Genomic DNA, 24174 nt, shown 5'->3' with positions numbered 1-24174 from the left:
TAACAAACATCTGTGTATGTTCCTTTTAGTTCGGTGGTATTTTCAGGTTTTTCTGCCTAGACTTTATAATAAGCTTTGGATCTTAATTAAGATGCGATAAACGTCCCGTAACTTGACAGTCGTGAAGAGGTCAGTGGGAGTCAGACAAACTGAAGAGTGTCTGAGATGTGTGCGAGATGATCCGTTATCAACAAGGTGTTAATTACCAACATGTCCCACACAAGTGTTGTCGTTGCACGTACTGCACATTCAGGATGTTTTTTTAATGACGGGTGAGTCGCCCACTCTCACTGTAACTACGACAGACACATACTGGTCTCCAAACGCTCATACTTAAAGAAAAGCATATGTAGGAAAACTGTAACATCAAAGTAAAGAAAACAAAAGTTCAACATCACAAAACTCATCCACAGACATTGTAAGAGGAAACTCAAGCACAGAAATGACTCATATTATGTACCAGACTGTTTTTTGTTGTCATTTATTCCTAAGCGTTCACTTTTCCCATCATCCCGTGGTTCATATGGTACACTATATGGACAAAAGTATGTAGACACGTAGTCCTGTAGGATAGTTTCACATCATCCTGTTACCAAAGCTGTCCAAACCGTCACCTCGGGCTTGGCAACATCACATTCTTAGACTACGTTCAGACAGCAGGTCGGATTTTTTGGTGAAATACGATTTTTTTGTGTGCTCGTTTATGTTACACATTAATTGCGACTTGTATCAGTTTTGAATATGAACTGAATGTGACCCTGAAGTGACCCACATGCACAGAAGAGGTCCTGATGTAATACGTAACCATGCAGGCACGCACTTTGTTTAACGAAAGTAAATATGTTTTCCCATCGCTCCTTTGTCATTTTTTGTCATATTTCAGTAGTTGCTTTTCTGTGACCCTCAAATTGCACAAATATAAATTGCACATAAAAGTTTACCAAATGGAAAAACAACAATTTCGCCCAAACTCTTGTTTTTTGATTAAAAGTTTTTGCACTGGCAAGTTCGTGGTTTTTTAGGCATAGTGCAAATGGTATATCACTCAAAACTGCAATGAAAAGACCTTTTTCTGCAACTAGAGTCACATAATTTAAAAAAACGGATGTTGACGGACGTTACAACATATCTTATTATATATACAACATGTATATACAGGGTGACACAAAAAAACGGGAACTTTTTAACAAACCAATAAAACCAAGAATGATGGAGAAAAATATTTTATTCATAGGAATTGAAACCTTAAAACCTGCCATTTAAGTGACAATGCTGGAATTTTCATTTTTTTAAAATGACTTCCTGTAGATGGCGTCCTCCTGTACGAATGCATTCTTGAAATCTGCTGTTGAGATTCCTCATTGACCGCTGCAACATCTCAGCTGGGATACTGTGAATTTCATCCTGAATTCTCTGTTTTAACTCATCCAGAGTTCTTGGTCGAGTCGTGTACACTTTACTCTTGAGATAGCCCCACAAGAAAAATTACAAACGGACAAATCTGGTGATCTAGGGGGCCAGGAGTACGAGCACTTCTTGGTCGTCCTGTTGGTTTCTTCTTTAGGGCAGATCCAGTCTCTTCAAAGTTATTAATCCAACATTTTATCGCGTGTTTTGATGGAATAACACCATGACGTACTAAGTTGTAAAAATGTCAGAACTCCCTCTGTGCAGCTGTCAAACTATCACCGTTTTTATAAAACATTTTTATGGCTAACGCACGCTGTTGCCCGTTCCACTGATCCATGGTTACTAAAATGGGGGTGTGTTTACTTGCTCAAGGTCACTGTCTCGCAGTGCTGCCACTTGCTCATGTCTGCCAATACGCACTTCAAAAATTCCAGTTTTTTTGGGTCACCCTGTAATTTTAAAAAAATGAAAATTCCGTCATTGCTTCTTAAATGGCATGTTTTAAGGTTTCAGTTACTATGAATAAAATATTTTTCTTCCATCACTCTTGGTTTTATTGGACTGTTAAAAAGTTCCCGTTTTTTTGTGTCACCCTGTATAATACATGTTGCATATCATGTATTGTTATGTTCTGTGTTTTGTTTTGTCCTTCTTTATGGACCCCAGGAAGATTAGCTGGTCACTTCTGTGGCAGCTAATGGGGATCCTTTTAAACATTAAACATTAAACAACAAGCGAAGGAGAAGAGTTTTAAAAGAAACGCGGTATGTGTGGATACACCAGGAAACCCGATCATTTTTTAAATTTAGTACAAGATAGAAGGGTAATATATTTTAGTAATGAATATATCTGTAAATCAACACGATATTTATGTTCGTCACCATTTGTCATTACGTACTTCTGTTTTTTCGACATTTAGTAAATATTTGTAAAGTTTTGCGCAGATGTCCAATGGAAAAGTGACTAATGACGTAAAGGTCGGATAAATGTAACCTGGCCATTCAAAGTGAAGTCACATTGCAAAATATCGGATACATAGTGGATTTAGGACCACATATGAATGTGGCCTGGATTGGATTTGAGAAAATCAGATTTGTGTCGTTCAAACAGTCTTTAACAGATCGGAAACACGTCACATATCAGCAAACAAATCAGATTTGGGCCATATTTGCCTGTAGTCTGAACGTAGCCTTACATAAAGTGTTTCTGACAAGAGAAACTTCTCCACCCACAATGCAACTTTCGTAGTATAAATGCAACACAAGGAAGAGGAAACATATCTCAAAAAAAGGAAATTTTCACCTAGAAGCAAAAAGTTGTTAATCCAATGTCACTGTCTCCCTGCTAGTCGAGTTCATGCCCCAGCGCTTGTCACTCAACTGGATTGGCTGTCTCATTGAACGCTAGGTCGCCTTAGGCTGAAGTAACAAGTATGGGATGGCAGAAACCGACTGCCTGAAGGATCATGTTCACTGATGGTTCAATATGTGGTCCTGTTGAATAACAGCGCAGTCATTTGTATTGTGACAGACACTGTTTTTTATGAATACGCCGAATACCATTGGTTCTGTGTGTGTCGGATGCAACAGTTTCCATAAACATGGCTGTTGTTATTTGCACAGAGGGCTCTGGGCTGTCGAGAGATGTGTTAAAAACTGAGCTGGCTGTCGGGAGCTTTAACAGTGGAAATATCACAATGGAAATATTTGGATTATAAGCAGTACAGGGTGGGGAAGCAAAATTTACAATATTTTGAGGCAGGGATTGAAAGACAGTGTATGACCAATTAGTTGATTGAAAGTCATGAGAATTTATTTGCCACAAGAAAATGTACATAATAGAAAATGTTTTTATTCTATGTGTCCTCCTTCTTTCTCAATAACTGCCTTCACACGCTTCCTGAAACTTGCGCAAGTGTTCCTCAAATATTTGGGTGACAACTTCTCCCATTCTTCTTTAATAGTATCTTCCAGACTTTCTCGTAATAGTTTTGCTCATAGTCATTCTCTTCTTTCCATTATAAACAGTCTTTATGGACACTCCAACTATTTTTGAAATCTCCTTTGGTGTGACGAGTGCATTCAGCAAATCACACACTCTTTGACGTTTGCTTTCCTGATTACTCATATGGGCAAAAGTTTCTGAAAAGGTATGGATAATAGTGTTAGGTATGATTATGACATCAGTATATGTTTGGTTTCAAAACAATTGACGTAGTGCCTGCTGAGAAAAAACAACTAAATGTTCATTGTAAATTTTGCTTCCCCACCCTGTGTGTTCACCCATAAAGACCCAGTGTAACTTTTGTGTCAGTTCCCAAATGATTGTTCCTCTCTATTTAACCTTTCTGAAGTGATTTATCACTATTTCTTGCAATATTATCTTATGTGTTGTTTTTTTTGTTTGTTTTTTTTTTTGTGAAAAAGTGATATTTTTCTATATTTAATTTACTGATCATGTAGATATTCATTAAAGCTCAAATTAAAGTTGACGGTTATTGTAACAGAGACTGAGAAAACTGAAGAAAAAGTGACTTTTTCAGCAAATCTTTCATTATCTGAACATAAACCCAGTGTCTCCATCCACTGTCATTGATCCAACTCCGTGGGTTTTACTGGTGAATCAATGTTGTGGAAGATGATGGGGTTTCCACGGTAACTACAGAGCCTCTGAACATCCAAATGGGTCATATCTGATGACCATGAAAAGATGAAGAACTGTATTTTACACCAATTATTTACAAGTATTCATAGGATTAGTGGATCAACAGGTATTAAATATTTACATTAAATCATTTTGGTTGCCGGCAGATTTTTGGGTTTTAAAGGGTTAATGTTGGTGGAAATGACCAAAAATAGTCACTTGCCCAATAAAGGGTTAACTGTAAAGTGTATTGCTGCTAATCTGATGAACGTTCAGAGGATAAATCCCTGTTTTCCTTCCTTTTGTCCAATCAGGTAACTCGCCTTCAGAGGAATCGGAGGAGCGCGACAAGGAGCCGAGGACGCTGACGTACCCCGCCTACATCGCCAGTCTGCTGGACACGGGCGCCAAGCGGATGGCGGCCGGCGTTCGCATGGATTGCTCCAGCCAGGGCCAGTGTCCTCGCGCCTGCCACCTGTGTCACATGAGCCCGAGGGCGGCCCAAGGTCGGCAGCAGTCCGAACCGGTGCTGCTGCAGATCACCAAGGCCGCGCCCATCTACGAGCTGGTGTCCAACAACGAGACCTACCAGGTGGGTTTGGCCTTTATTACCAGGCTATTTACACCTGCGGACCGTTTTCTGTCTGAGAGCAGCGATTCCCTCCCTCCCAGGACGCCTTATATAACTTTTCCATTACAGCTTCAAAATTGGTTTCTGCATCTTCTCTCGCGCTCATGTGCTGGAAAAATCTCACTTACTGTTTCTGAGGATGATCAAAGAGCCCATTTAGTCTCCAGTGTTCTTGTCGTCTTTTGTCCAGTTAAATAAAAGTGGCTTTGCTTTTATGCGGCAAACTTTCCCCGTCTTCTTTGGGTACGTTTACACGGCAACACTAGGATCTAATTCCGCAAAGATTTCTCCTTTGCGTTATAAAATCATTCCGCGTTAAGACGAAGCCGCTCTGATAATGATCTGCGTTAACATGAGTCCGCGAGGACGGCTGAATACGCTGTAGTGGCCATGCCAGACCAGTAGCTGGCGATCTCCTAACTGTCCTCCTTCGATGGTACGTGAGGGATTGACTCAGGCATTAGCGAATATAAGAAATGCGTCTCCGCTGGTAAGAGTGTAGACGCAGTAAGTCTAACTTTTGGTGGAGAAGCGACAGCAAACTGAGCACAGTTAGCAGCACGTATGTTGTTCTGAAACCGGCCATTGTTGTTGTGGTTGTTCCTTCTTTTTCTGCAGCTTTATTGTGTCATAGAGGCTGGCAAACCAGCTTGGAGGTGCATTACCGCCACCAACTGGCCCGGAGTGGGTTAACTGGTGGTTCTTGGCTGCGCGTGCATGTGGTGATGTCATATTTTACCCCGGAACGCTCCGATTCGCGTTAACACAGAGCTGAAATGCGGAGCGTATCGATAACATTCCACCCTGGACCCTGGTATCAAAAGTTTCCGGATTCAGGCACTCTAGGCACCGTTTCCGTGTTAACAGAAGGCTAATCCGCGATGAAATCTTCCCGGAGTCGACTGAATCCTATGGCCCCTTATTTAAGACAGGGGTTCTCATAGTGGGGGTCAGTGGGTTCAATGTACACCCCCACTACTTCCTGAAGCTCCTTTATTTCCTGTCTTTCATTATTGGACACACTGATTAATCCAGGTGTGTGTGATACTTCTTGTTGTGACTGGAATACATCCTAGACTTGTTTGATTGATTGATTGATTGATTGATTGATGTATTTATTTCGAACATGAATGTCAAACAGAAGAAAATAAATAAACAAAACACTTAAACATAAGACATATAATACATATTCGAAAAGGAATGAGAAGAAGTACAACTTATAAACTCCTACCCCTTCTCCTTATATGATTAATAATAATAATAACTGTCCTCGTCTAATCATATCTATACACTATACCATAATATGACTGATACTTACTAGTAAATAATTAGGTTTCTGGCTTCATATTATTATGAACAAATATAATATGATTTACATAAACACATAATACAATAACACATATATGTAAATACATATTCATACACAGATCTATACACACATATACACCTACACACACACATACACACCTATATATACATTTACAAACACTTACCACATACTTGTACAGGGTGGGGAAGCAAAATTTACAATGAACATTTAGTTGTTTTTTCTCAGCAGGCACTACGTCAGTTGTTTTGAAACCAAACATATACTGATGTCATAATCATACCTAACACTATTATCCATACCTTTTCAGAAACTTTTGCCCATATGAGTAATCAGGAAAGCAAACGTCAAAGAGTGTGTGATTTGCTGAATGCACTCGTCACACCAAAGGAGATTTCAAAAATAGTTGGAGTGTCCATAAAGACTGAATCCTTCAGGAGCAAACACTTGTGATTGGTGACAGTGGCGAGGAAAAACTTCCCTTTAACGGGCAGAAACCTCGAGCAGACCCAGACTCCTGAAGGATGGCTGTCTGCCTTGACCAGTTGGGGTTAAAGAGAGAGAGAGAGAGTAAAGGAGGAGAAAAGAGAGAGCGATAGAGATATAGAGAGACTGGGGGGGGGGGGGGGGATGACACATGGAGTACGTTATGATGAATACATAGAGTGTAATCAGTCTGTGGTGGTCCTGGGTCAGGTGGGAGACTAAAAAGCCTTTTTGAACAGGAGGGTTTTGAGGTGTTTCTTAAAGCTCTCTACAGAGTCCATGGACCGTAGGTGTAGAGGCAGGTCATTCCATAGACGTGGTGCCACAGCTTTAAAAGACCTGTCACCGCGTGTGCTAAAACAGGTGCGTGGAACCATCAGCAGGTGCTGTCCTGAAGACCTCAAGCTACGAGTCGAGCTGTAGGGCTGGATCAGGGAAGCAATGTATGCAGGGGCCTGGCCATGTAGGGCCCGGAAAGTTAGCACAAGAATTTTGAAATGAAGACGATATAGAACAGGGAGCCAGTGGAGAGATTTAAGGATGGGAGTGATGTGGGTTCTCCTGTTTGTGCGGGTCAGGAGCCTGGCAGCAGAGTTCTGGACAAACTGTAGACGGGCCAGCTCCTTCTTGTTTAAGCATGTAAACAGGCTGTTGCAGTAGTCTAAGCAAGAAGATACGAAAGCGTGAACGATCATCTCGAGCTCATTTGTGGACACCATAGATCTGAGTTTGGAGATGTTGCGTAGGTGGAAGAAACAGTTTTTGACTAGGTGTTTGGAGTAGAATTCTAAAGACATGTCCTGGTCAAAGATGACACCCAGATTCCTCAGTTTTGTCTTTACCGAGGAACTCAGGTCTCCAAGGTGATGTTTGATCCCTGGGATTGCACTATCCGGGGCAATGATGAGGGTCTCAGTTTTGCTGGAGTTCAGCTGGAGGCTGTTCTCATTTAGCCACTGCTTCAGCTCTGACAAGCAGTTGATTAAGGAACTCAGTTTGTGGGGCTCAGAGGAGTTAAAGGAGCAGTATATCTGGATGTCATCCGCGAATAGATGATAGGAGACATCACTATACTGTTGGATAATGTGGCCAAGTGGGAGGACATAGAGTAAGAATAGGACTGGTCCCAGGACAGAGCCTTGGGGCACACCACACAGTAGATCCGCTGAGTCAGATTGGAAGTTGTTTATTGACACAGTGAAGCTTCTGCCGGTCAGGTAAGAGGAGAACCAGTCTAGCACAGGACCTGACATCCCTACCAGGTCCCTCAGTCTCTCAATCATTATGGTATGGTCCACTGTGTCAAAGGCCGAGGAGAGATCTAGCAGGACCAAGACCGTGGATTTCCCGGAGTCAGCCGCCATCAGGATGTCACTAGACACTTTTAATAGTGCGGTTTCTGTTGAGTGGCGTTGTCTAAACCCAGACTGAAAAGTGTCATAGATCTGGTGTGTCTCCAGAAAAGCTGTAAGTTGTTTAGACACTGCTTTCTCAAGGATTTTGGCCAATAGGGGGAGCTTTGAAATGGGCCTGTAGCTTTTGAAGTCTGTGGGGTCCAGTGTGGTTTTCTTTAGTTTAGGTTCTATGATGGCCTGTTTGAAGGAAAAAATCTAAATCTTACTAAGTGTATTTTTCTCATTTCTAGTCCAAATATCTCATCACGTTTAAAATAAGACATAATCACCCAAAGAATAACTTTTCAGTGTGATTTAAGAACTGATTTTTACACAATAGATCTGGAAAATCTTATTTCAAGAAATTTTACCAAGATAATTTTCATTTCAGCAGATTTTTTTTTTTTTTTTTTTTTGCATGAATTAAGTAAAAAAAAAATCTTGAATTAAGCAAAAAAAATCTGCCATTGGAACAAGTGAACATTATCTTGGTAAGATTTAGATTTTTGCCGGGCTAGAAGCTTCTGGTCTCCAGTGGCTGTTTGGGTCTTTATGGGTTCAGTTCAGTGGCGGCTGCTCGTCTTTCAGACAGGGGAAGCTCATTGTCGGCTTACATCAAAAAAAAAATTGTCAAGTTATTTAAACATACATTCGGCCCTCCGTTCCTTTTTAAGAAAATGCTCAGTGACCTTATCGTACCAAGTAGGCGTCTTTTCCAGGGACTGGACCAGTGTCCTCTCTGCTCAGATTGCCTTGGCTCATTGTGTTGTGGGTGTAAGACTTCAGCCTTTTTAAACAGATGCTCCTTTCACTCCGACCTAGCCGACAGTATGATTGATTTAACTATCTACAAAACGATATTAAACTCAAGCAAGAAATGATTAAATTATGGAACTGAAACAAGAAAACGCTGAAATTATGTTAAATTGAAACAAGGAAGTACAATGAGTGTGTTTTATTTGCAGTGCAAGAAATGAACGTGTAATTTCGTAGTGGTTTCTCTCTCGATTTCACAGCAGAATGTGTGACGGTATTAAACTGAACTGTGTCAGTGAAGGAGGAGATCTCAAACTAGCTGTCAATAGTAGTAGTAGTAGTAGTAGTTTAGTCAGTCATGACAACACCAAATATTGTACACAGTATTGACATTTCACGCAAGAGAAAGAAAAGAATCACAGAATCACAAAATCAAGAATCATGTGTTGAATAATGACTGAAAAGGTACAGGCAGAAGCAGACTGCTTATCAAGGCCTATCCTATTTTACAACTTTTTAGGCAACCAACCTCCAAAGAAACAACAACAACAACAGATAATTAATCACATTTATAAGCTTCAAAAATAGCTTTACAAACCATTTTCTTAAAAAACAAAAAAGAATTACATGTTTTTAAATTTATGTTGGCATCATTCCAAAATTTAACTCCAATAATGGACACACATCTCCTTTTCATACCTTTTTTAGCTTTTTGTACAGTGAATTTGCAAACACCTCTGAGATTATATGGAATGTCCTGAATTGAAAAGAACCTCTGTATTGGGTCAGGGAGCATTTTTGATTTTGCTCTGAACATAATTTGCATTATTTTATAATAAAAGAGATCATAAAATTTCATCACATAAGAATTTAGAAAAAGTGGCTCCGTGTGAGCATAATAATCAGCCTTATTGATAATACGTATAGCTCGTTTTTGCAGTTTTATTATTGAATTTATGGTGGTTTTGAAGGTGGTCAAACAGGATTCAGCCTTTCGACTGATCCTCCAATCAGCACGTGGGATTTTGGCGTCCAGCCCGGCCGAGCTCCGCCCACAGCTCCATTCACCCCCAGAGACGCCCGGCGTCATCGTGGCATTTATCCAATTACTGTCCAGTTTTGAGTCAATGAAAAAAACTGTTCCACTCAGTCCCATTGAAGCCCAGAGACGCCCGCAGTCTACGGACAAATGCACTGAGCAGAGATGGAGGAGAAAACAGCGCAACGGGAATGGAGGAGAAGTGAACGACATCGAGTCTGTTGGTTTGTGATAAAGCTGATTCTGAACGAACTCGTCTGTGAGATGAACATGTTCTAACACATTTGTAGTCATTGAAATGTCAACACAACCGAAGATATTTAACCATTTAATTTTCGTAATTTTAGGGAAAGCCGGGCTTCCCTTGCAGTCTGTGAGAAATCGCCACTGGTTCAGTTATCATAATGTATGAGGACAACAGCTGGTAATGAAAGACAGAATCCTCCAATCCAGAATGGGTGTGAGTGTTAAAGTGCAGCCAGTCTATTGACAGGCCGATCCATCAGGTCTGAAACCCCCATGGCCTTTAGAAGACAGAGGGTTCCAGAAACACAGGACCGGATGGAGAAGCCTTTCCCTTTTCCTTTTGGAGGGTTATGGAAGCCCGCTGCGCTATAATCCCCCATACTGTGCTGTGACTTCTTCAACTACATCGATACTGTACGTCAATACGGCTTCTGCACCTCCAGCAGGAAAAAAAAAACATCAATACAATGCTGTCTGCTCTCCTGGGGCGACTTAAACCTCAAGTGTCGGCAGAAGTAAAGCTGTGTGGAGGTCGACGGCACATTTTGAATCAGCTACATCACATACAATACAGGACATGTTAGCTTCATATCAACACACACATTAACTGTCATGCACGAATTCTGAGAACCTTAGTTGAGTTTTTGGAGTTTTTTTTTTTTTTTTTTTTGAGTGTTTTTATTCCTTCTTAGGCATAAAGAAAAACAATACAGTTGAGTTGTGTGTGTGTGTGGTTTTTTTTTCAATGGATTTACAAAAATATCCATGCTACACCGTGCATTATATTCTTAAAGCAAAGACACAAGGTATTTCAAACCCAATATCAGAAAATGATATGAAAACAATGAAATAAAAACATGTTTAACCCTTTCATGCACGAATTATGAGAAACTTATTCAAAATTTTTTCCTGAGTGTTTTTATTCCTCTTTAGGCATGAAAAAAACAATGCGATTGAAAATTTTCTTCTGAAAAATAATCAAAATAAATAAATAAAATGAAAAGAATTGAAAAAAAAAAAAAAAAATACATGAAAAAACAATAATGAAAAAAAAAAAAAAATCTTATTAACCTATTTTTCATGAAGTTGCAAAAATGCCCACTCAGCTGGACACTACATGTTTAATTTTTGACGCACAGAAACATGTATTTACTGATAAATTGTGTGAAAACTCTGGGGAGGGCTTGTGATTCTGGGGGTTTATGATCAGGAGAGATCTACATAATGTTACCAATTCATGTCAGAAAAGATATGTAGTGTCTTAAAACTTTAATAAAGATATGTGTAAAAAAAAAAAAAAAAACAACAACAAAAAAACATACAAAAAAACAACAACAACAACGAAAAGAACAACAAAATCCATGAATATACAAGAGAACAGCTGTAGAATAGCTGTCCACTGTAGTGACCACTGTGCACGAAAGGGTTAATGATCAACTAGTAACTAATCATTGAGTATTAACTCAGTATTAGGCATTATAAAACACTTTAAAAAAAAATCCATATTTTACAATGACAAAGCCCTTAATTGACAGTTTTTCACTCAATAATTTCCGAATTGCTGCTTATTGATGCTAAATAACAAAGCTTCAAATCATGAATTATGTCCTTAATGTGCTTTATATGATCATTCTCCCTAAATAGCACACACAATCTATTTTTTTATCATCATATTTTATGATATGTTTCTCATTCTAATCATAAGATATGATAACATAAGATAAGATAAGACAAGATTTGGATTAACACATTTTAGACATTATGAAACACTTTTAAAAAATCAATCTTTTACAGTTCCTAAGCCTGTAATTGACAGTTTTTCTCTCAATAATTTCCTAATTGCTGCTTATTGATGCTAAATATTAAAGCTTCAAATCATGAATTATGTCCTTAATGTGCGTTATATGATCATACTCCCTAAATAGCGCACAGAGCAACTTTTTTTTTTTAATTATCACATTTTATGATATGTTTCTCATTCTAATCATAAAATATAATAACATAAGACAAGATTTGTATTAACACATTTTAGGCATTATGAAACACTTAAAAAAAAAAAAAATCAATCTTTTACAGTTCCTAAGCCTGTAATTGACCGTTTTTCACTCAATAATTTCCTAATTGCTGCTTATTGATGCTAAATAACAAAGCTTCAAATCATGAATTATGTCCTTAATGTGCTTTATATGATCATTCTCCCTAAATAGCACACAGACAATCTTTTTTTTTTTAATTATCACATTTTATGATATGTCTCTCATTCTAATCATAAAATAAGAAAAAGATAAAATAAAATAAGATAAACATTAAAAACACAAGAAATGTAAGTTGTTTAGTATATGTAGTATATACAGGGTGGGGAAGCAAAATTTACAATGAACATTTAGTTGTTTTTTCTCAGCAGACACTACGTCAGTTGTTTTGAAACCAAACATATATTGATGTCATAATCATACCTAACACTATTATCCATACCTTTTCAGAAACTTTGGCCCATATGAGTAATCAGGAAAGCAAACGTCAAAGAGTGTGTGATTTGCTGAATGCACTCGTCACACCAAAGGAGATTTCAAAAATAGTTGGAGTGTCCATAAAGACTGTTTATAATGGAAAGAAGAGAATGACTATGAGCAAAACTATTACGAGAAAGTCTGGAAGATACTATTAAAGAAGAATGGGAGAAGTTGTCACCTGAATATTTGAGGAACACTTGCGCAAGTTTCAGGAAGCGTGTGAAGGCAGTTATTGAGAAAGGAGGAGGACACATAGAATAAAAACATTTTCTATTATGTCCATTTTCTTGTGGCAAATAAATTCTCATGACTTTCAATAAACTAATTGGTCATACACTGTCTTTCAATCCCTGCCTCAAAATATTGTACATTTTGCTTCCCCACCCTGTATCTTTTCTAACTCAGAACTGGAGTGGGATCAGTGGTTTTCAGTGAAACTTCTCCCCATGGCAGATTACTCTCTAAGTTTCCCTGTGGGTCTTGTTTAGTATAAGTGTTAATGAGTGGTGTGAATATAATCACACTTTTCCTTTTGGACTCAGCAGTCTTCAGCTCGGTGTCCGCTGACTTCATAGATGTCTGAAGGGAGTATTTTAGTCCAGTCTAATGGTTTTTATTTTGAGAATCTCAATGCCAATTTTTACCTCCGCCAAGGAGGTTATGTTTTTGCCAGGGTTTGTTTGTTTGTCTGTCTGTTTGTTTGTTTGTTTGTCTGTCCGTTAGTGTGCAACATAACTCAAAAAGTTATGGACAGATTTGGATGAAATTTTCAGGGTTTGTTGGAAATGGGATAAGGAAGAAATTATTACATTTTGGTGGTGATCGGGGGTGGGGGGGCCCACGGGGGGGGCCACTGATCAGCCTTGGCGGAGGTCTGCGCTCTCCGAGTGCTTCTAGTTGTATTTACTGTACTTTTCTTGCATTGAAAACAACTCACTAAAGCTTCAACCTGCTGTCGTTCAGGGGTTTCAAACTCATTTACATTCAGGTTCAACATTCAGCCCAATATGATCTGAAGTGGGCCAGACTGGAAGTAAATCTGTTCCATCAGATATTGAATAGTTGTATTTTGCAAGAATTTTTTTGTGAATAGTTGTATTTCAGAAATTGATTTTTTTATAGTTGAATTTTTTTTTTTAGAATTGCATTTCAATTTTTTTTCCACATAGACTTTCATAGTCTGAATTCAGTTATTACCTCCACCAAGGAGGTTATGTTTTTGCCAGGGTTTGTTTGTCTGTCTGTTTGTTTGTCTGTCCGTTAGTGTGCAACATAACTCAAAAAGTTATGGACAGATTTTGATGAAATTTTCAGGGTTTGTTGGAAATGGGATAAGGAAAGAAATGATTAACCTTTGGGGGTGATCTGGAAGAAATCCTGGATTCTGGATCACTTTGAAATTTTCATTAACATTGTGGTAAATGGGGCCAAAATTTTCATTTCCCAATATCTCGCTTAATTATTGCCCAAAACTCATGAAATTTAACTCAGGAATAGACAATGGGGTCCTCTATCACATTTCAAAGGCTGATCCGGATCTGATCCAGAAGGCGGATTTTATTTTAAACTAGAAGCACTCGGAGAGCGCAGACCTCCGCCAAGGCTGATCAGTGGCCCCCCCCCCGTGGGCCCCCCCACCCCCGATCACCACCAAAATTTAATCATTTCTTCCTTATCCCATTTCCAACAAACCCTGAAAATTTCATCAAAATCTGTCCATAACTTTTTGAGTTATGTTGTACACTAACGGACAGACAAACAAACAGACAGACAGACAAACAAACCCTGGCAAAAACATAACCTCCTTGGCGGAGGTAAAAATTCAGGCGACACGGTGGTGCAGTGGTTAGCACTCGTGCCTCACAGCAAGAAGGTCCTGGGTTCAATTCCAACACCAGTCGACGGGGGGTGGGACCTTTCTGTGTGGAGTTTGCATGTTCTCCCCGTGTCTGCGTGGGTTCTCTTTGGGTACTCCGGCTTCCTCCCACCATCCAAACACATGCACTGATAGGTTCATTGGTTAATCTAAATTGTCCATAGGTGTGAATGTGAGAGTGATTGTTTGTCTCTATATGTTCAGCCCTGCGATGAACTGGCAACTTGTCCAGGGTGTACCCCGCCTTTGCCTCATGTAGCTGGGATAGGCTCCAAGCGACCCCCGTGACCCTAATGAGGATAAAGCGGGTTCAGAAAATGAATGAATGAATGAATAAAAAAAATTCATTATAGCATGGACATCTTGACCAGACAAAACCAATGGAGAATTGCAGGTGCAGCGATTCACATGATTGACGCACATGTGCACCACTACCTAAGTGTCACGTGATCTTCCTCACGACGCGTGATTGGGTGAAAGTTCGATCAAGTAGCTTGATTCTCCATTGGTTTTGCCTGGTCAAGATGTCTGTGCTATATTGAACTGAGTCCGTTTAGGGCTGCACGATTTTGGCCAAAAATAAGATCTCGATTTTTTTCTCTAAAAACTCGATTTTTGATTTTTGGGTATAACTACAAAACACAACAGAAGTCAGTATGTCATTTTCGTGAGCAGCCCGCAATGCAAGGCCCTGATCCCTACCTCAAATCTGTGATGTGATCACAGAATCCCTGAAAATTCCATGATGGGCGCACAGAAGTTATACCAATGTAAGTCAGTGACAAGCTTCAGTCATGCGTCCGTGGACAACGTAAGGCGAGTGATCCTCATAAAGTTATATTTGAATTGGGGGATCCGTGCATAGACCATGGCTTACATTGTTATCACTACTGCCCATCACAGATTTAAGGTCCTTGGTTATTACACGGACTTCTGTTAAATCAATTTGACAATTTCCTTTTTTAAAAAACTGTCTGAATGAAAAAATCTGATGTCAGTTAAAAATCGAAGTCCATTGTCAAAATGTGTGAAATATACAGGTGACAGCAACAACTGCAATGTTAAGTCTTTTTAGGTGAAGTTGTAGTTTGGGTTCTGTTACTATTTCCACAGCAGCAGAGCGGTGGCGGCTGCTCGTCTTTCAGACAGGGGAAGCTCATTGTCAGCTTACATCAAAAAAAAAAAAAAAAAAGTCAAGTTATTTAAACATACATTCGTCCCTCCGTTCCTTTTTAAGAAAATGCTCAGTAACCTTATCGTACCAAGTAGGCGTCTTTTCCAGGGACTGGACCAGTGTCCTCTCTGCTTAGATTGCCTTGGCCCAGTGTGTTGTGGGTGTAAGACTTCAGCCTTTTTAAACTACAGATGCTCCTTTCACTGCGACCTAGCCGACAGTCTGACTGATTTAACTATCTATAAAACGATATTAAACTCGAACAAGAAATGATTAAATTATGTAACTGAAACAAGAAAACGCTGAAATTATATTAAATTGAAACAAGGAAGTACAATGAGTGTGTTTTATTTACAGTGCATCGTGGCATTTATCCAATTACCGTCCAGTTTTGAGGCAATGAAAAAAACTGTTCCACTCAGTCCCATTGAAGACGCCTGCAGTCTACGGACAAATGCACTGAGCAGAGATGGAGGAGAAAACAGAGACACGGGAATGGAGGAGAAGTGAACAACATCGCGTGTGTTGATTTGTGATAAAGCTGATTTGAACGAACTCATCTTTAAGATGAACGTGTTCTAACACATTTATAGTCAATAAAATGTCAACACAACCGAACATATTTAACCATTTAATTTTCGTAACTTTAGGGGAAGCCGGGCCTCCCTTGCAGTCTATGAGAAATCGCCACTGCTGCAGAGTTCAATTACATTGTCAAGTGTCTGTTAATACATGATTACTGATCGCTGTTAAAACTCTGTCAGATGTGACTCTGTTTACATCTTTTATTTTTTGGCTTAAACTGAAAAGAGAGAGCTGCAGAAGGAAGGTGGATTTTCAACTTTGACTGATTTCCTCTCATTTCTGGCTCTGATTATTGATAGTTTTGTGTCATGTTTAGTGGCTGCTGCTGGTGAACATGCAATATTCATTTAGCTACTTAACAACAGACGGAAAATTCACTTAATTATGGTGACTTCAGCAGGATTAAAAACACATGATGTGAGCAGATACACAAAGAAGTCCTCACCTGGGTTCAACTAAGCAGATAGTCCAGATCCTACCATTGGATCGGTGCTGCAGTGATGAATATGTTTCATCTGGAACACGTTCTTCATCCCTGGCTGATGCAGTGAGTCGCTTCTTATTTCTTAAATCACCATCGGTCTGTGAGGAACACAAAGGCTGGACGATGCCAGGATTCATTGGACCCATTGGGCTCGTTAGAGTGGTTCAGGGAACATGAGGCATTATTTTCACACATGGTTTGGACACCACAGAGTCCAGACTCCTTTGACAGTCTGTGGGATACAAGATCTGGGACAATAATGAACTGAAGTCCACATTATTATGACACTGTATAAACATAAATAATGCCACAGAAAATGTGTACTGTAATTAAAACTAAAGACAAATGGTGGTAGTGGGGGGCTTTTTTAGGCCGGGTTGTGTACAACAGAAGTAGATTAAATGGATGTACAACAGGCTGATGCTGTGTAACAGTGGAAGAGATGAACCCATAAAGGTTTTGTATCGACTTTCAAGTTTATTTTTGTCAATATTTTACCTTTACTAAGTGATTTATCACCATTTATTATAATATCACCCTCTGTGTCTTGCATTTTTCTATGGAAAATTGGGTATTTAGGATGTAGATGTTCATTAAAGCTCAGAGTAAATTCAGAGGTTAGTATTAGAACAGAGAAAAGAGAAGAAAAAGTGACCTTTTCTGCAAAATGTTTGAACTGAACATAAAAACAAGTGTCTGTAACCACTGATATTTATCAAAAGACATGGGTTTTACTGATGAATCAATGTTGCAGAAGATGGAGCCTCTGAATGTGGATGAAAGGATGGATGGATGGATAGATGGATGGATGGGAGGGAGGGAGGGAGGGAAGGAAGGAAGGAAGGAAGGAGGGAGGGAGGGAGGGAAGGAGGAAGGAAGGAAGGAAGGAGGGAAGGAAGGAAGGAAGGAGGGAGGGAGGGAGGGAGGGAGGGAGGATGGATGGGTGGAGGCTGGATGGCATGGCTGGATGGAAGGGAGGGGAGGGGAGGGAGGGAGGGAAGGAGGAAGGAAGGAGGATGGATGGATGGATGGATGGCTAGGAAGGAAGGAAGGAGGGAAGGAGGAGGGAAGGAGGATGGATGGATGGATGGATGGATGGATGGATGGATGGATGATGGATGGGTGGATGGATGGATGGATGGAAGGAAGGAGGGAGGGAGGGAAGGAGGAAGGATGGATGGATGGATGGAAGGGAGGAAGGATGGTGGGAGGGAGGAAAGAAGGAAGGAAGGATGGATGGATGGATGGATGGATGGAAGGAAGGAAGGAAGGGGGGAGGAGGGAGGAAGAAGGAAGGATGGAAGGATGGATGGATGGATGGAAGGAAGGAAGGAAGGAGGGAGGGAGGGAGGGAAGGAGGATGGATGGATGGATGGAAGGAAGGAAGGAGGGAGGGAGGGAAGGAGGAAGGAAGGAGGGAAGGAAGGAGGGAGGGAGGGAAGGAGGATGGATGGGTGGATGGATGGATGGATGGATGGAAGGAAGGAAGGAAGGAAGGAAGGAGGGAGGGAGGGAAGGAGGAAGGAAGGATGGATGGATGGAAGGAAGGAAGGATGGATGGATGGATGGAAGGAAGGAAGGATGGTGGGAGGGAGGAAAGAAGGAAGGAAGGATGGATGGATGGATGGAAGGAAGGAGGAGGGAGGGAGGGAGGGAGGGAAGGAGGAAGGAAGGAAGGAAGGAAGGAGGGAAGGAAGGAAGGAGGGAGGGAGGGAGGGAGGGATGGAGGGAGGGAGGGGGAGGGAAGGAGGATGGATGGATGGATGGATGGAAGGAAGGAAGGAGGGAGGGAGGAGGGAAGGAGGAAGGATGATGGATGGATGGATGGATGGATGGATGGATGGATGGATGGATGGATGGAAGGAAGGAAGGAAGGAAGGAAGGAGGGAGGGTGGGAGGGAAGGAGGATGGATGGGTGGATGGAAGGAAGGAAGGAAGGAAGGAGGGAGGGAAGGAGGAAGGATGATGGATGGATGGATGGATGGAAAGAAGGAAGGATGGTGGGAGGGAGGAAAGAAGGAAGGAAGGATGGATGGATGGAAGGAAGGAAGGAAGGATGGATGGATGGATGGATGGATGGATGGATGGATGGATGGAAGGAAGGAAGGAAGGAAGGAAGGAAGGAGGGAGGGAGGGAGGGAAGGAGGATGGATGGGGATGGGTGGATGGATGGATGGATGGAAGGAAGGAAGGAAGGAAGGAGGAGGGAGGGAAGGAGGAAGGAAGGATGGATGGATGGATGGAAGGAAGGAAGGATGGTGGGAGGGAGGAAAGAAGGAAGGAAGGATGGATGGATGGATGGAAGGAAGGAAGGAGGGAGGAGGGAGGGAGGGAGGGAGGGAAGGAGGAAGGAAGGATGGATGGATGGATGGATGGATGGAAGGAAGGAGGGAGGGAGGGAAGGAGATGGATGGATGGATGGATGGATGGAAGGAAGGAGGGAGGGAGGAAGGATAGATGATGGATGGATGGATGGATGGATGGATGGATGGATGGATGGATGGAAGGAAGGAAGGAGGGAGGGAGGGAAGGAAGGAGGATGGATGGATGGGTAGATGGATGGAAGGATGGATGGATGGATGGAGGGACGGAGGGAGGGAGGGAGGGAGGAAAGAAGGAAGGAAGGAGGGATGGATGGATAGATGGATGGAGGGATGGAGGGAGGAAAGGAGGAAGGAAGGAAGGAAGGAAGGGTGGACGGATGGACAGAAGGAAGCATGGAGGAAGAGCTAGATAGATAGATAGATAGATAGATAGATAGATAGATAGATAGATAGATAGATAGATAGATAGATAGAATTAGCTGGAGTTCATCTTGTCCATGAACATATATTTGGAGCCTTAATGAAGTCCTGACAGTTTTCTTTTTCTTTTTTCTTTCCGATACTTTTCTAACATGCACTGGTTCATATAATGCAGGTGTTTTCATGCTTGGAGTAAAATGCTCATGTTGGTTCAAGTCTTTAAAAACATTTCCGCTTCTCCACGGTTGAACTCATTTCCTGCATAAAGGCTCGTATTCCAGGTTAAACGTGAATTTGAACCAAACAAAGTGAAACTCATTACCTTTGAATGTTTGGAGCTCTGACGTTTCCTCCTGTTGTTTATATATATATGTTTGTTTTTTGTTTCTCTCTCTCCAAAGGCTCTTCAGGACGCGATGATGAGCATGTTGTGGTGCTCAGGAAAAGGTGATGTTATCGATGACTGGTGTCGGTGCGACTCCAGCGCATTTGGAACAGACGGCCTGCCCACCTGCGCCCCACTTCCTCAGCCCAGGTTAGTAACTTTGGAATAACATTAGCTTCTCTGAAAACACATCAATCTCAAATGGGTCGCACAAAATACCATCAATCATTTCACTGGCACAACAGCATCTCCTGCTGAGAGAACTTCATTGTGACCAAACATTACAGCAATCACCGGGTACCCCCCCCACCCCACCCCACCCTATCTGCTTTGTGGGGAGCTAATCGATGCTTGTGAGACACTGTATTGATCTATTCGCATGGAAATCAGTGTGTACGTGAGTCTCGGTGACACGTAGCGGCAGACAAATGTCCCGTAGCCGGTTTAGTCGGTGGATAAATAACTGTATTGGTGGCTGACAGATGTGTTTATGGCACTTCAGAAGATGTTTTCATAGGGTTGCAGTTTTGTGGAACATGAGGAATAATGTTAGCTGTCAATTACAGTAACGAGAGCAGTTTGTTGACAACATTTTTCACTCTGTGCTGTGGGTTTTTTTTTTTTTTTTTTTTTTTGCGCCCCCGACTTTGTGTTGACAGGCTGAAGCTGTCGTACACGTACGAGCCCAGCAGCTCATTGGTTATCATGGAGTGGAACCACACCGAGCCGCCAATCGGAGTGAGGATCGTCGATTACCTCATAAGCCAGGAGAAGGTGACGGAGAGGACCGACCACTCCAAAGTTGAGACAGGTACCGGAGTCTAAGAACACCCACACCAGAACCAACACCTCCAACCGATGGGGAATAATAAAAAATAATAAGAATGATGCCAGATTACTTACACTTTGACCCAGTGGTTTCCAATGGTTTTTTGCTCGTGACCCCATTTTAACATCACACATTTCTGGCGACCCCAGACATTCAAAATGGAGACTTTTTTTTTTTTTTTTTTTTTGCTAAAATTAATTTGTTTTTAATCATGTAATACAGTCTACTCTCGTTATACCGCCAACTTCCGTTCACGGCCAAATTGGCGGTATAGCGAAAATGGCGTTACAACGGGTTGCGTCCATAATGTGCATGTCTTTACTATATGATGTCTATGCTGCCTCCGTTAACCCGTTCTAATTGCGTTTCTAAATAAATCGTGATTCTGTTATGTTGTAAGGGATCATTTAAAGTGGGGAAACATTTTAAGCATTATTATACCGTGTCGGGAAATGACACCCCATCATCTTGAGGCTTTGGCTTAATCCCACGTCCTCTTCCCGACATCCTGATCTACTGAGTGTTCTGCGATAAATGAACGGTGGCCGTTGCGTAGACCTACTCGTAGCTTGTCGCGATCAGCGTCTGGCGCGTTTGTTTCAGTGCATTGTTAAAATTTATGTGTACTCGATGGCAATCGCGCTGGCGGTATAACGGTCGGGAAATCAATGGTATAAGTGTCGTTTGTGCGTGGAACTGGGCTGGCGGATGGCGATAGGCGGAAATGGCGGTAGCTAATGGAATAATGCATTGGGGATTTTTGTGCAATGGTTTTGGTCGGCGGTGAGCGAAAATGGCGGTATAACGGCGGGCAGTTTAACGAGAGTAGACTGTAGTTTGCTATACTATGTTGTAAATAAATGTTAATTTTAGAGGACATTTAGTCTATATAATGTATATTATTATGGACAGAGGCAGAAAAGTCAGGTGTAGATTACTTTACAAAGTGAGAATTTGATTTTCCTTGGTCAGGATATGTACAGTCAGTCCAGCTTGGATTTGCAAGGCTGACAATTAATACTGAACAAACAAGAATTCAAACTATGAATTATGAAAGAGCTGCAGCATCTGAAACCGACCACAATGAACATTTGACAGATAAACAGAACCACAGTGCTTCAGTTTCAGATTGTTTCTCAACTCACCAAAAATGTTTTATTATAAGTTGGTTTTTTTTTTGTTTTTTTTATTTTATTTTTATCAGTTACTAGGAATTTCAGGTGACCCCATTTGAATTCCAGGTGACCCCAAGGTTGAAAAACACTGCTTTAACCCTTTATAGTTCACTCATAGAAATACTCTGAAATTCAACATTTCAACCTTAGCGTCTTATTTCAGACCTGACAGGTCTTTATTACTTTGGTGAAATTTTTCAGAAATATTTATCCAAGTGTCTATGTCCACAGCACTGTGGGACTACCGCCTCATTTGTCTATTACCACAGAGCCAATCAGCGCCCTCATTCTATCATGTGTAGACTGGTTACCAGTAACCTGTCCCCCTGCTGCCACAGTACTGTGGTAATAAGCATCACACATGCCATGGGCCTATCCAGTTACAGGGAAAAATTAGGGTACCAGTTACCAGAAGCTTTCAGTTTCAGCACGCAGGCAAACAGCATGAAATGTTGCAACTGTTTTGCCTCATATGAGGAATTTGCCAGAGTTTTTGATGAATATAAATCAGCCACCGGGACTAGTGATGGGACTTTTGGCTCTTTGAATGGAGCTGTTCAATCAGGAGCCGTTCACTGAAAAGAGCCGTTCAAAAGACTGGCTCTTTTATGTTTTTTACATTATTTTGAAACACCAATGTTTTAATGACTAAAAAGGCTACATGTGATGATTGACATTACATTTTAAAGGTGTTTAATTGGCGCAGCAGTAAATATTATCTTACTGTAAAAAAGAATAGTTAGTGTGGGTTAAATCCATGACACGAGAGGTGACATTAGGCAAATGCCGGAATTTGACCAAAAACATCACAGTCATCACTAGTCTGTAGCCTAAAAATGAAGAAGAAAATAAAACATTTTCTTATGAAATAACATTTTATTCTCCTCAAAACAAGAACAATAAATGTGTGTAAATATACGGAAAGAACTGCACAAAACACAACAGTGATCAATTAAATACCTGAACTATAGAGCAATTCTCAGAACAAGAACATTATGTTGGTAAATTGACAGGCAATCGGACACTCCCTCCTTAAAAAAACAAACAAAAAAAAACAAACAAAAAAAACAAAAAAAACAAAAACAAATGAACGGCTCTTTACAAAGACTCGGTTCCCATCGTTCATTTCAAAGAGCTGTTCAAAAGATTCGATTCGTTCATGAACGTCACATCACTAACTGGGACAACGTTCAGACTGTAGAATTCGGATCATTTGATTGGCTCTGTGGTAATAGACAAACCAATATTTCATGCCACTGTACTGTGGCAGTAGCCTTTGCCATTTTTTATTGTCATGTAGAAAATCAAGGTCAGTGAAGTTACCATATTTGGTTCCTTACCCATAAGTGGCAAAAATAAATACATAAATAAATATAAGAAGTAGCAGAATGTACGGTGAAAGGAACATGTATTTTAGAACATTAGAACGTCACTTTAGACCAACATGTGCTGACCCAGACCCCTGTCCACATCCACATGACCCCTTTGAACATCATTCCTTACATTAGTACCATTACTTGATGGTACCGAACAAAGCAGGTCCACTCACTGTTCATGCAGAGGTGGACCTTACAGACCCTGGAGACCACATTGGACCTCAGATTGGAGACTAACTATTCTCACTGGAAGAATATATTAAAAGCGTGAAAGAACAAAAATGCTTTCCCAGATCCAACATTAAAACTGGATGGTAATAAATAAATAATAAATACCCTAAAACCCGATCTTAAAAACCGAATATAATACATATAATGCATAAAATAGTTCAAATAAATGAGCAGCATGTTGGGATAAAGTGCAGTCACGTCTGTTTTAAAAATAGAAATATCACATATACTGTAGCCTCTTTATTGCCAAAATTCAACCTTTAGAAAGTACAAATATATAAAAACTGTATTCCAGATAAAAAGGTGCATATTACGTCTTGAGTTTCCAGTGACTGTTGGATCTACAACAGGGACTGTTACTGTTCTGCACTTTGAGATGTGCATTGAGTAAGTGCCTTGGCCTCAGTTTGTGTGGACAGTTGTTCGTATTGGCCTGGGTCAGTTATTTGTGCTGGCTCCCACTGTAAACCCACCAATTTGTCAGCACCATGTGGCCACAAAAGCTTAATTTGTTTTATCTAGTCCACCACCTGGAAAATATTCCTGTACAGAGACGAAAACGAGGTGATCTCATCAAACTGTAGAGGTAGAGGGTGGCGGCATCAGACAGAAATCATGCTTTGACTGTGGTTTGTTGAAAATTCCAGAGCAAAAAAGACCTTTAACCCTTTATCGAGCAAGTGACTATTATTGGTCATTTACGCATGCATTAAAAGCAACGGCAACAGTTCCAGTGAGTCACCAGTCTGAGGTCCAATGTGGTCTCAAGGGTCTGTAAGGTCCAATGTGGTCTCCAGGGTCTGTAAGGTCCAATGTGGTCTCAAGGGTCTGTAAGGTTCAATGTGGTCTCCAGGGTCTGTAAGGTCCAAT

General features: G+C 40.8%; 1 protein-coding gene across 1 annotated transcript in view; it reads left to right on the top strand.

Moving 5' to 3' along the window:
- Window positions 1-24174, top strand: part of astn1 (astrotactin 1) — a 982704-nt gene that overhangs the window by 809139 nt on the left and 149391 nt on the right. The window contains 3 exon segments of the mRNA XM_030160213.1: window positions 4368-4645; window positions 19710-19843; window positions 20353-20504. Of these exon segments, the coding sequence (XP_030016073.1) occupies window positions 4368-4645; window positions 19710-19843; window positions 20353-20504 (564 nt within the window).

The sequence above is a fragment of the Sphaeramia orbicularis genome, chromosome 17, assembly GCF_902148855.1.
Source record: "Sphaeramia orbicularis chromosome 17, fSphaOr1.1, whole genome shotgun sequence".
In the NCBI taxonomy this organism is placed as follows: domain Eukaryota; kingdom Metazoa; phylum Chordata; class Actinopteri; order Kurtiformes; family Apogonidae; genus Sphaeramia; species Sphaeramia orbicularis.
The sequence above is the reverse complement of the archived record's forward strand: the minus strand, read 5'-3'. Positions and strand labels throughout refer to the sequence as shown.